Source organism: Hippichthys cyanospilos, chromosome 2 (assembly GCF_059441005.1).
Source record: "Hippichthys cyanospilos isolate Australia breed blue-spotted pipefish chromosome 2, RoL_Hcya_1.0, whole genome shotgun sequence".
Lineage (NCBI taxonomy): Eukaryota > Metazoa > Chordata > Actinopteri > Syngnathiformes > Syngnathidae > Hippichthys > Hippichthys cyanospilos.
In genome coordinates, this window is record NC_142370.1 from 34,117,050 (window position 1) to 34,130,324 (window position 13,275).

At 38.0% G+C, this 13,275-nt stretch overlaps 1 protein-coding gene across 1 annotated transcript; it reads left to right on the forward strand.

Annotated features, from left to right (window-relative positions):
- Positions 1–4,860: 4,860 nt before the first annotated feature.
- Positions 4,861–12,823, forward strand: rnf223 (ring finger protein 223). Its single transcript, XM_088408613.1, has 2 exons — positions 4,861–4,996; positions 10,244–12,823. The coding sequence occupies exon 2, from the start codon at positions 10,294–10,296 to the stop codon at positions 11,005–11,007; it is 714 nt and encodes a 237-aa protein (XP_088264739.1). The 5' UTR covers positions 4,861–4,996; positions 10,244–10,293; the 3' UTR covers positions 11,008–12,823.
- The last annotated feature ends 452 nt before the right edge of the window (positions 12,824–13,275 follow it).

Sequence of the window (13,275 nt, forward strand, 5' to 3'; positions counted from 1 at the left end):
AACTAATTTATAAAAGCACTTGGGATTTAGTGTCTCGGACTCTTAAAAGATATGTAAATATACGTCTTTGGGATTGAATGGGTTAAAAAGAAGTAAAATGCACTTTTTACTTGTGGAAATAAACTAGAATGAACTACAATTCTAGTTTGTCTGATGGATGCGCTTAAAAAATAGCTATTAACAATATCGCACATTTAACCCATTCAATCCCAAAGACGTATTTAGACGTCTTTAAAATCCAGTTATTCAATCCCTGGGACTAACTTTCAGATTTATTTATTTATTTTTTTCAAAATAAAAAAAAATGCCAAATGTGCTTAAAAAAATAGCAAGTGTAATGATCATTCCACATTTAACTCATTCAATCCCAAAGACGTATTTATACATCTTTAAGGTCCAGACATTCAATCCCAGGTATGAAATTTCAGTAATTGTTTTTTCAAAATAAAACTGATATATTTATCATCACACACTTAATCCATCCAATCCCAAAGAGGTATTTTTATTGTTTTTCAGATTTGTTTATTTTTTTCAAAATAAAACAGGCTGGATGCGCTTAAAAAAAAAGCAAGAATTCTATCATTCCACATTTAAGTCACTCAATCCCAATGACATATTTATACGCTCACTCCCAGGTATTCATTTAATTTTTTTTACACACTTTCTTTGAATAAAAAAGAGACTTGTACAAATAAATAAATAAAGCACCTGGGATTTAATAACTTCCTCTTAAAAGACGTGAAAATTTGTCTTTGGGATTGAAACGTGTTGATGTGCTTGAAAAATAACAATCAAAAATAACAAATATTGTAATCATCGCACGCTTAACTCATTGAACTTTGAAACGAATGAATCAAGTGCTTCACGAGGCTTCATTCCCCCCATATAAACCCGCTGGCTTCCCATTTAGTCGTCAGTCTTCTCGCACTTTAACAACGTCATCCGGGAAAAAATATCGACTGGAAAAGGTGTCGGAAAGATGTGAGGAATCCAAGGCGCTGGTGTTTCCAGGAAGAGGAATTGGATTTTATTCGGGCTTGTTCCTTAAAGCCACTGTGATTCAGCACAGTAAAACCGCCATATGACGCCGCATTATTTGACATGGGCTCAATCATCAACCCGCCCGTCGTCTTCCGCGTCTTGGATTGCCGGCCGCGCTTCCCGTCAGTTCGTGTTTTCGGAGCCTTTGGATTTGCATTCCACCGAGATTCGATGTTTGTACAATAAACAGCTGATGATTTGGGAGTAAATATTACTTGCAAAAACGCCTCATGAGTGTTTTTTCTTTTAAATTCAGATGCCATACTCAACTGTTTTTTTTTTAAGAAATAAAGGTACGTAAACACGGTCTCTTAAAAAATTTCTAGTCTTCTTCACAAAAGGCAAACTATAAAATAAAACACTTTACAAAAAAGTTACTGTAAATATGGTCTTTGTAGAGTTTTACCTATTTTCTGTGAAACAAAATGGCATACTAATTACAACACACTTTATAAGTTCAGATTTTAAAAATAAAAGAAAAAACAGTGAAGTCTATGTTCAAAGTAAGGTTTAAAGTGATTACTGTTTCAAAGTAGGGTTTATTAGGGTTTTCAAAGATTGATTTTAAATGGGGGTTTTCATGTAGGTTTCAATCTAGGGTTTGATTTTCAACAGTAGGGTTTCAAATTAGGGTTTTAAAATCAGGATTGCTTTCAAAGTAGAGCTTCAAATGAGGGTTATGGTTTTCAAAGTAGGGCTTTGGCTTTCAAGATTAAAGTTTCAAAGTAGGGTTTCATACGAGGGTTAGGGTTTTCAAAGGAGGGCTTTGGCTTTCAAGATTAAAGTTTCAAAGTAGGGTTTCATACAAGCTTTAAAGAAGGGTTTTACACTAGTTAGGATTTTAAGGTAGGGTTTTGTGTTGGGGGTTCACAGCAAGGTTTTAAAGTGATTACAGCTTTTAAAGTAGAGTTTAGGGATAGGGTTTCAAAGTCTGACTTCAAATTAGGTTTAGGGTTTTAGTGTAGGATTTAAGTTACAAAAGTAGGGTTTCGAGCTAGGGTTTTAAAACCAAGTTTGGTTTCAAACTAGAGCTTCACACCAGGGTTTGGATTTTAACAGTAGGGCTTTGGCTTTCAAAGTAAGATTCAAAATTGGGGTTTCAAAGTAAGGTTTCGCACGAGATTTAAAGAAGGGCTTGCACTAGTTAGGGTTTTTATGTAGGGTTTAGTGTTGGGGGTTCAAAGCACGCTTTTAAGGTGATTACACTTTCAAAGTAGGGTTTAGGGTTAGGGTTTCAAAGTCTGGTTTCAAATTGGGTTTTGGGTTTTAGTTTAGGGATTCAATCTAGGGTTCAAGTTTCAAAATTAGGGTTTCAAACTAGGGTTTTAAAACCAAGTTTGGCTTCAAGCTAGAGCATCAAACTAGGGTTTGGGTTCTAAAGGTAGGGCTTTAGCTTTCAAAGTAAAATTCAAGATTAGGGTTTCATACAAGGTTTAAAGAAGAGTTTTACACTAGTTAGGGTTTTAATGTAAGGTTTAGTGTTGGGAGTTCAAAGCAAGGTCTTAAAGTGATTTCGCGTTACAAGTAGGGTTTAGGGTTAGGGTATCAAAGTCTGGTTTCAAATTAGATTTAGAGCTTTAGTGTAGGGTTTAAGTTACACAAGCTAGGGTTTTAAAACCTAGTTTGGTTTCAAACTAGAGCTTCAAGCCAGGGTTTGGGTTTTAACAGGAGGGCTTTGGCTTTCAAAGTAAGATGCAAGATGAAGCATTCAAAGTAAGGTTACATACGAGGTTTAAAGAAGGGCTTGCACTAATTAGGGTTTTAAAGTAGGGTTTAGTATTGGGGGTTCAAAGCAAGTTTTTAAAGCGATTACGCTGTCAAAGTAGGGTTTAGGGTTAGGATCTCAAAGTCTGGTTTCAAAATGGGTTTAGGGTTTTAGTTAAGAGATTCAATCTAGGGTTCAAGTTTCAAAATTAGGGTTTCAAACTAGGGTTTTAAAACCTGGTTTGGTTTCAAATTAGAGCGTCAAACTAGGGTTTTGGGTTTTAAAGTTAGGGCTTTGGCTTTCAAAGTAAGACTCAAGATTAGGGTTTCAAAGTAGGGTTTAGGTTTGGGGGTTCAAAGCAAATTCTTAAAGTGATTATGCTTTCAAAGTAGGGTTTAGAGTTAGGGTTTCAAAGTCTGGTTTCAAATTAGGGTTAGGGTTTTAGTGTAGCATTTAGGTTACAAAAGTAGGGTTTCAAGCTAGGGTTTTAATATCAAGTTTGTTTTCAACCCAGAGCTTCAAACTAGGGTTTGGGTTTTAAAGTTAGGGCTTTGGCATTCAAAGTAAGATTCAAGATTAGGGTTTCATACGAGGTTTAAAGAAGGGTTTTACACTAGTTAGGGTTTTAAAGTAGGGTTTAGTATTGGGAGTTCAAAGCAAGGTTTTAAAGTGATTACGCTTACAAAGTAGGGTTTTAGGATTACGGTTTCAAAGTCTGGTTTCAAATTAGATTTAGGGTTTTAGTGTAGGGTTTAAGTTATTAAAGTAGGGTTTCAAGCTAGGGTTTTAAAACCAAGTTTTATTTCAAACTAGGGCGTCAAACTTGGGTTTGGGTTTTAAAGTTAGGGCTTTGGCTTTCAAAGATGAGATTCGAGATTAGGATTTCATATGAAGTTTAAAGACGGGTTTTACACTAGTTAGGGTTTAAAATTAGGGTTTTACTGTTGGGGGTTCAATGCAAGTTTTTAAAGTGATTACGCTTTCAAAGTAGGGTTTAGAGTATCAAAGTCTGGTTTCAAAGGAAGTTTAGGGTTTTAATGTAGGGTTTGAATTACAAAAGCAGGGTTTCAAGCTAGGGTTTTAAAATCAGGTTTGGTTTCAAACAGGGATTCAAACTAGGGTTTGGGTTTTAAAGTTAGGGCTTTGGCGTTCAAAGTAAGATTCAAGATTAGGCTTTACAAGTAGGATTACATTCAAAATTTAAAGAGGGGATTGACACCATTTAGGGTTGTAAAGTAGGGTTTAGAGTCGGGGGTTCAAATTAAAGTTGTAGAATTATTATTATTATTATTTCAAAGTGGGGTTTAGGGTTAGGATTTCAAATTCTGGTTTTAATAAGGTTCAGGGTTTTAGGGTAGGGTTTCTATCTAAGATTCGAATTTCATAAGGAGGGTTTCAAACTAAGGTTTTTAAATCAGGAATGCTTTCAACTAGGGTTTGAAGCAGTGCTTAAACTTTCACAGTACAATTTAAGATGAGAGTTTTAAAGTAGGGTTTCATACAAGGTTAAGGATTTAAAGCAGAGTTTTACACTAATTAGGGTTTTAAAGTAAGATTTACATCTGGTTGGGGGTTCAAAGTAAGGTTTTAAAGTGATTACAGTTTCTCAGTAGGGTTTAGGGTTTCAAAGTTTGGTTTCAAATTAGGTTTAGGGTTTTAGTGTAGAGTTTTAATGTACGGCTTAAGTTAGAAAAGTAGGGTTTTACAATCAGGTTTGTTTCAAACTAGAGCTTCAAACTAGCTTTTGGAATTAAAAGTTAGCGCACTGGCTTTCAAAGATTCAAGATTGGGGTTTCAAAATAAGAGTTTCATACAAGGTGAAGTATTTAGGGCTCAGTAGTTTGGCGCCCACTGCTATAAAAAGTGTTTTTAAGGAAAAATACACAACGGCGGGGGCATCATAAAAAAATCAGACCTATGGCGTCGCATCGGCTTGGGCGGGCAGCATATAAATAAAAGGAAAAAAAACAGTCTATGATTTGTGTTTTCAACTTCCTGTTGGCTCGCAGCCATTGCTTCGTGGGAACGCTTTGAAGCCTTCCTCTCCTGCTTCAAGGACGGGACGCGCTTGGGAAGCATTTGCATAAGGTGCTAAAAGGGGAGTTGCCGGGGCGCGCAAGGTGAGAGCGAGCCAGCACGCCGGCAAGGCAGGAAAGGGCAGCGCCACGCAACCGTGCGAGCCGCGACTCACAAAAGATATAGCCGTTTTTCTTTGCTCCGAGGGGACGCCAGAGGACACTTTACTCACAGGTAAAATGTCTCATTTACAACCTTTTCCGACTCGGATTTTAGAACGTGGCATTGATTGTTTTTGGGACGCCGGTGAGAAAAAGATTTGCACTCACGCTCTAAAAACTCCTATTTTGAAAGAATTTTTAAAACATTAATCATATTCAAACTTTCATGCAGGACTATCCTCATTGAATATTTTTAGAGTCTTTTATTGTGTCAATTATTTTGTCGATTAACCGGATAAAACTTCATTTGATATGAATGCGTATTTTAAAACATTTTTCCCCCAAATTCCTAATAATTATTTACTGTTCATTTGTGTTGGTTAAAAATAAATAAAAAATGAGTAAACACCACCGAAGAAATGCGATAAGAATTGAGTTGTACCCACCCAATTTTTGGAGAGTCAGTGACTTGTTTGATTTTCAAAGTAAAAGCAATTATTTTGCAAATGTCTTATTTTGATTAGATAATCAGACTGTTTTCTTGAAAGACTACAAAAATCAGAGATTAATTACTGCTATTAGTCTGAAATTTCATTTTCGGACAAGGTTAACTCTTTTAACGATAGCTAGATTGTCTAAATAGTTATTTTTAAATGAATAATTAAAAATATGATGATTTAGTATAGCTTAATCTTTGCAATTAAGCTAGCCATAGATAGATAGATAGATAGATAGATAGATAGATAGATAGATAGATAGACAGATAGATAGATAGATAGATAGATAGAAAGCGAGTGAGACAGATACATCACAAACTAGCAAGCTAGTGAGCTAGCAAAATAGATAGCAAGCTAGATAGATAGATGGATGGATGGATGGATAGATAGATAGATAGATAGATAGATAGATAGATAGATAGATAGATAGATAGATAGATAGATAGATAGATAGATAGATAGATAGATAGATAGATAGATAGATAGATAGATAGCATTTAATCTTAAACTTAGCATTCAAGCTAGCACTAGATAGATAGTCAAGGTAGGATTAGCAAGAATAAAAACACGACAGATAGCGCCACGTGGTCACTTCTGAAGTACAGTAGTTTGAATCTCACTAACATTTGTGCTTTTTTGTGATGAGTTGCCAACGAGTCATTCTTGGAAATCGTTTTGCTAAAACGTCAACTAATCAATTAAATCCTCTACCTGTTTTGACAATCTATCGCGGTTTTTAGCTTCCTAGCATTTTTATCGCTTTTTTTTGGCCCAAATTGGGTCAAAATTGACACAGAGGGCTCATTTGGGCAATAAGGACATAGAGTCAAGCAGCACATCCATCCGTTTATGATGATTTCATGACTACCTGATGGTTTTCCCGCCCACTCGCCCGACCTGCACGTCGAGCTCAACGGGCGGGTTTGCGTTGACTTTGTGTACAGTGCGCAAACTGAGCCCCTATTGTTTTCTCTCTAGCTACTGAAGTTGAGCCTCTTTAAGATGAGTTAAAGCGCCATCATCTTAATCATGCTAACCGACGCTTAAAAAATAAGTACCAAAAAATAAAGGTGTGTTTGTAGGTCAGTGGCACGGGGAAAACAACAGGCGGGCGATAAGACAAAGCGTAATCAGGCAAAGGAATGAAGCGCCGTTAATATTTGACTGCGCTCGCTGCTGTATACGACTTGGCCCAAATAAAAACAAGGCTTTTTTTTCTCGTCTACGTCATTGTCCCAAAGCAGGCGTGTCCACCTTCGGTAAACAGGATCAAAGCAGCTCCATTTTCACGCTAGGAGTTTGGGAAAGGAAAGAAGGCCCTTTGACAGGGAACGAGCGGATCAGGTTTTGCCATCGGGTTTTGCCGTGTGTACGCAAGCCATGTGGACCGCGCCGGAACCACCATTTTACTTAAGGACGTGTCTCGGCTTACGATTTTACAGCCAAAGACGGCAATGTGTGTACTGTATGAATAAATGACACTCAAAGGCATATATATATATATATATATATATATATATATATATATATATATATATATATATATATATATATATATATATATGAGTGTGTATACTCGACATATACATATAATAAGACTAAAATATTTATTATATTTTTAATTCATAATTAAATTTGTCTTTAAGGATTTTTACATCAGTTTTACTCAGTAAATGCTTTAGAAAAAAAAATAGTTCTTGAAAGATGTGATTATTTGTGATTAATTATGGGAAATTTAGCCATGCATTAAATCAAAACATTATTAAATCATTATAATCACTTGTGGTATATATCTATATATCTATCTATATAATATATATATCTATATATCTATCTATATAATCTATATATATCTATCTATATATATATATATATATATATATATATATATATATATATATATATATATATAAGATCAAGAATATTTATTATTTAATGATATGATTTTATCATTTAGTTTTTTCTTTTTTTTTTCTCAAGTAACCTTCTTCCAAGCTTTGTCGTTAACAGTGGAATTAGTCCAACTAAATAATGTACAATTTTTGAAATAAACTAGTTTGTTTGACAGCACATAGGCATGTAAATATAAATATAATCGAAATATATGTAAATATACAGTTCTAAATGTGTATCTGAATGTCTATACACAGTAGCTACACGTGTGTATCACATCCATTTGTACCTTTTCAGTCAATAAAACATTGTGTTGATAAAAAGATTTCACACAATTGTGATTGTTTTCTCCACAATTGATCTGATACAATGTTTCCTTATTCCTGCGATGGACGATAAGGTTGACGTCCGTTTATCAAACGTGTTCAACATGAATGATGCAGTATTGGAGATGATGCGGCAAAGTATTCCAATTTGCAGGGTTAGCAATGTGTCAAACTCCTTAATACGGTGTGCGCTCAGGTGCGCTTTATCGTGTGGCCATGGAGTCCTCCTTTTAACAGAATGGCATCAAAGGTCACACCTGGTTGCTATCACAACTGCTTTCACTTCAATGACTTGGGACAACGGCAGCCAGTGTTGTTATTTACTTAGCGCGCGCCGTACACTGGGTACAGTTCCTAAAAACGCGCCTCCAATTTGCAACCCTTAATATGGAACTTCTTGCAGATTTGCCGCTTCTTCGAGTTTGGTTTGTCAAATAATAGTGAGAAAATGAAGCTTCATGAAGCACTCGAGATATCCGTTTTCGTACTCGAGATGGTGCTCCTGGTTTGGTTTGTCAAACAAGAAGACGAAGCTTCACGAGGCACTCGAGATGTTTGAAACTAGATGTTTCTTTTGATTTGGGGTTGACAAATAGTAGTGATGACAAAATGAAGCTTCTTGAAGCACGTATTGTTTTACTCCTCGAGGTTGCTCTTGATTTTGGTTTGTCAAATAATAGTGACAAGAAAATGAAGCATCACGAGGCACTCGAATTGTTTTAAACTAGATGTTTCTTTTGATCTGGGGTTGACAAATAGTAGTGATGTCAAAATGAAGCTTTGTGAAGCACATATTGTTTTACTTCAGAGGTTACTCGATATTGGTTTGTCAAATAATAAGAAGAAAATGAAGCTTCATGAAGCAGTTGAGATTTTCTTTTTCTTCTCAAGATGATGCTCTTGATCCGATTTGTCAAATAATAGTGATGAGCAAACGAAGCTTCGCGAAGCACTTGAAATGTTCATTTTACTCCTCTATATGGTGCTCTTGATGTGCTTAGTCAAATAATAATGACGAAAAAATGAAGCTTCATGAAACAGTTGAGATTCATATATTTTAAACTCCTCTAGATGGGGCTCTTGGTTCTAAAAATAAAAAAAGGAAAACTATTACAGTGCTTCATGAAGCTTCATTTTCCCATCACTAGAAATTAAAAAAAAAAAAAAAAAATCCCCATACGCCCCGCAATGTGCTCATGGACTAGTCATTGCTTGTTGGTGCATGAAATGAGTAATTCTATTGACTTTTGAGATGTACTACCGTGTGAGTGGTCTTTGAATGCATCGCATCGTCGGTTGATGCTGTCGATACTTAGTATGTCAAGTTTATTTTTGAGATTTGTTGTTTTGGCTGTGGCTCAAACTGGAGGAAACAAATTGTGTGTCGTTCCACTCGTGACGATTCTTCAGATTGACTTGGCGTCTCGAGCACTCTTGAGAAAATCACAAGCTACTGGTTAAATATTTGTCTGACACACTTCCAGTAGTCACCCTTTACCTGAGGCTATTTGCATTTTGTACTAGGAGGAGGAAGCTATCCATCATCAGATTTTTTTTTTTTTTTAATTATTATTTTTGGGCTGGGGTTTGAATAACTTTGCTACTTTAAGCAGTTTGAAAGCAGGCGGATGAAACAGAAGAGATTTTGAAAGAAGAAAGAAAAGAGGGCGGAGCAGGAATTTGAAGGGTAGCTGGAACGATTGCAAGAGAGAACAAGTGGAGACTTTGTTGCAATGATGAGTGTCCGCCAAGGAACACCTGCTGGAAGTCACGCACGCATCATCACTATCTCCATTTGAACGTCATTGAAGTCACTGCGTTGCATTGTGTGGTGTAATTGCACTTCCATGGCACTGGGTGGTGCTGTGGCGCTCATTGTCAAAGTTTGTGAGGGAGTCTGTTCGCCGATATAAATCATCAAGTTGACAGGTAACGAGAGGTGGCACGTGACAAGTTGGGTCAAAACATTTTAGTATGGGGAGAATCTGGCTTTTTAAAATAATGAAAGTGAACAAGCCACTGACATAAAATTTTCCTGAAATGTCATTAATTCAGTGCTTGTAAAATAATGTGGGGAGGGGGGGCACCAGGGGGGGGCACGGATGACTTTGTTTTTGTCATGTGAAGTTTAATTGCAATAAAATAAGAATTTTCCTTTTTTTTATGTTTTAGGAACTCTAATGCATAATAAGCAATTGTCTTGGTTATTTTTTTCTGCTTTAGGCTAAGCTGTAACCGATGTAAACCCTGTAAAAATAATTCGCCGTGATGAAAGTTGATTTAAGTTGTTTTTTTGCTTTTGTTAATGTTCAAAAACATACAGGATTAGGTATACTTGTACTTTTTGTTGATAAAAATCCTATTTATAGTCAGCATGCCGGGGGGGGGGGGGGGGGGGGGGGTGTTCTCTTTCCTGGGGGAGGCTTGTCAAAATATAATTGAGAAGCACTGCATTAATGCTATCATTATTTTGAAAGGATTTTTGCATGATTTTGTTTGTCTTAGTGAAAATCTCGAGTTCCCCCCCCGGGGGGGGGTTCCCGCACCCCCATTGGAGAAGCGGCGCCCTAAACTAACCAGCGCCGCTTCCTTTGTTGTGTTTAGCGGGATCGAGGACAAATCGGGAGTGTTACCCAAAGGGGGCGGTCCCGAAGATGGAAGAGTCCGCTCAGGTTTGGCACACGCAGGTGGACCAGCGCGTCGCCAGAGGCGAGGCCCAAAAGAAGATGTCCGTCAGCAGCCAGCCGGAGTGCCCCATCTGCTACAACGCCTACGACAACGTCTTCAAGACGCCCAAGGTGTTGTCGTGCACCCACACCTTCTGCCTGGAGTGCCTGTCCCGCCTCATGGCCGTCTCGCCGGCGGAGCGCGAAGGCGAAGCCGAGGGGGCGTCGCCCCTCTTTTGCCCTTTTTGCCGCCGCGGCACCGCTTTGCCAAACGGGGGCCCCCCGTCCCTGCCCAGCGACCGGGAAACGCTGCGCAAGCTTCCGGGTCACCAGCAGCAGGAGGAACCCGTCTGGCTGGACGGCGAGAAGCTTTGCTACAAAAGCAGGCGCCCGGCGTCCGACAGCCTCTCGGCCCTGTGCGTCTGCATCGACATCGGCGCCGACAAGGGGGCCGCGGCCCCGGTCCGGACCCCGCCTCGGAGTTTGGGCCCGGCGGACAGAATGGCGGACTGGAAGCGGATGATGCTCTTCGTGGCGCTGATGGTGCTGCTGATGGTGGTGGTGCTGTGGCCGCTGCAGTGCGTCTTCAGCACCGGGAACATGCGATGCCGGCAGACGGCCCCACCCAACCGCACCGCTATCGCCGCGACCGCCGCCCCGGGGCCCTTCGACGCCCTCGGCGGGCTCGGCCTGTCGGGGTAGACGTCGGACTCGATTGGAATCCCTGCGGGGTCCTGGAGAAAAGGTTTTCGAGCTCACGCGGAAAACTTGGGACTGGGTCGGAAGGGTCCGGCTGCAGGGGGGCGGGGGCCACCCACGCGCACTCGCGGGACCCCCGAGGGACCCCCGAGGGACCCCCGAGAGCCCGCGCATCTCCAGGCAGCTTTTATTTTTTTAAACAATCGCTGTAAAAAAACAAACAAAAAAAGCTTCAAAAAATGAGGCGACAAATTACAAGCTATATTATTAATTACATCTTAATAATTCATTCATTAAATCTTAGTAATAGGAGCACCACTACCATGACTTGTTTTAACAAGAAAACACCTGCATGTAAATATTCAATTAATATTTCATTAAAATTAAACTTTGTAAACGGCATCAATAAAAATAAGTCATACATACCATTTTTTGGAATGTGAAATCATCAATATTGCGCCACGACAAGCAGTATCATTTAATTCATAACATCGCTTGTAATCTGTGGCCTCATTTTAATTGAGTACATGTGATTTTTTTTGCTGTGAAGAAAAAAAAAATCAAATTAATTCAATTAAAACGCGGCAACGGATGATGAGCAATATTGTTAATGAAATGAGACCCTTATAAGTTATCAATTTCATATGAGCAGTTTTGAAAAGAAATCAAAAGGGAATCAACACCTACAAGTCAATATTAAGTGTATAAAAATAAACATTCTAAATGAGTAAATAGCACGAATAAGAATGAATTACACATGTATTTTTTTAATATCTAATTAAATCTTAACTAATCGAGACCCTATAGCGATTATCAATCTAATTCTGAGTAGATTTGAACAGACAAAAGGGAAGTTACCCCTAAACAAATACATCGCCTAGAAAAGTACAAAAAATATATAAACATGATTGAGTGTAAGTAGCACTAAAAATGCAATTACTTACGCCTATCAAAAATTAATTGTAATTGTAATTTTCTGTTCAAATCTCCTCATATTGAAAGGATATGCAGGCGCTCATTCAATTTATCTCTACTCAAAACCAAGATGTAAAATTTGATTAATAATTTTGCACGTAATTTGTTGCCTTATTTTAATTGCGTTTATCATCCATCTTCATATGGATGATGCGCAGTTTTTTGTGTTTTGCCAGACTCGCGGTAGCAAATGCTACCTTAAAACTTTACAAACTTTTCATGCACTGTTTTACATTTGATTTTCATCATGCGGCACGTGCACAGATGATGCTGCTTTTCTCATGTTCTTGAATTTGTTTTGGTTTTTTACACGGTGACGACCCCTAGTGGTGATATGGAAAAACTACATTGCACACGTTTCACTTTTTTTTTTTTTTTTTTCCCCCCCATACGCGTTGCTGCTCAGTACGGAGCCCCTTAAGGGACATGGGGAAAAAAAAAACATTTCAGAACGAATTTTAGTTTTTTCTGATAGGGTTCAAAGAACAGAGGCCATTTTATAGCACAGAAATAAAGAAAGAAAATGTGAAATCTGTGTAACTTGACCTAAATTTGGACACAATTGCTTTTCACTGTTGAGCAAAAATGTGAAGGTTTTGCAGGCCAAAAATGTGGACACGACTTAATACCTTTTCGTTCTTTTCTTGACATAGTACTCAGATGCTCATTTAAAACTATTAATCAGCACGTGCGGGGTTAAAGATGGAACAACCGAAAGCATGTTTTCTATTCTAATTTCTTGAAAAGAACCACACACTTGGCATTCTGGATGAGGTTCAAGTGGTCGTCACCTGAAATGCTTTTCAAACGTAAAGAAAGAAGTCCAGTAGGCATTATTCCTTAAAAAAAAAATATATATATATAACGAAAGGATGGATGAGTGTTTTCTTTACCGAAATATTTCATGTCATGTGAATTTTTTTTTAAATAAATGAAATAAGTGGTAGAAAAAGTGTGCTTTGACCAGTTGACCTTTCCTTTACACCATTCACAACGAAATTTCAAGACTTTTATTTTTTGTCTCCTCTAAGTGGCACTTGAAATGTAATCCATTTCCCTTTCACTCGCTTTTATATTTAAACAAACAGCATCAATTCCAGGAGTAAAAAAAATATATATATTACACACGCTTCATTAGGCTTCATTTACCCATCACTGGTTTCTGTTAGTGTTGGGAAATGAAGCTTCGTGAAGCATTTGTGCTTGTTTTTCACTCCTCTAGATGGTGCCGTTGGTTTAAACTTAAAGGCTAGTGTTTTACATTTCCACTGCATATTCAAACCAAGAGCGCCATCT

Excerpts from the sequence above, each read along its gene's own strand:
- rnf223 (XM_088408613.1), top strand. The coding sequence starts at position 10,294 with ATGGAAGAGTCCGCTCAGGTTTGGCACACGCAGGTGGACCAGCGCGTC.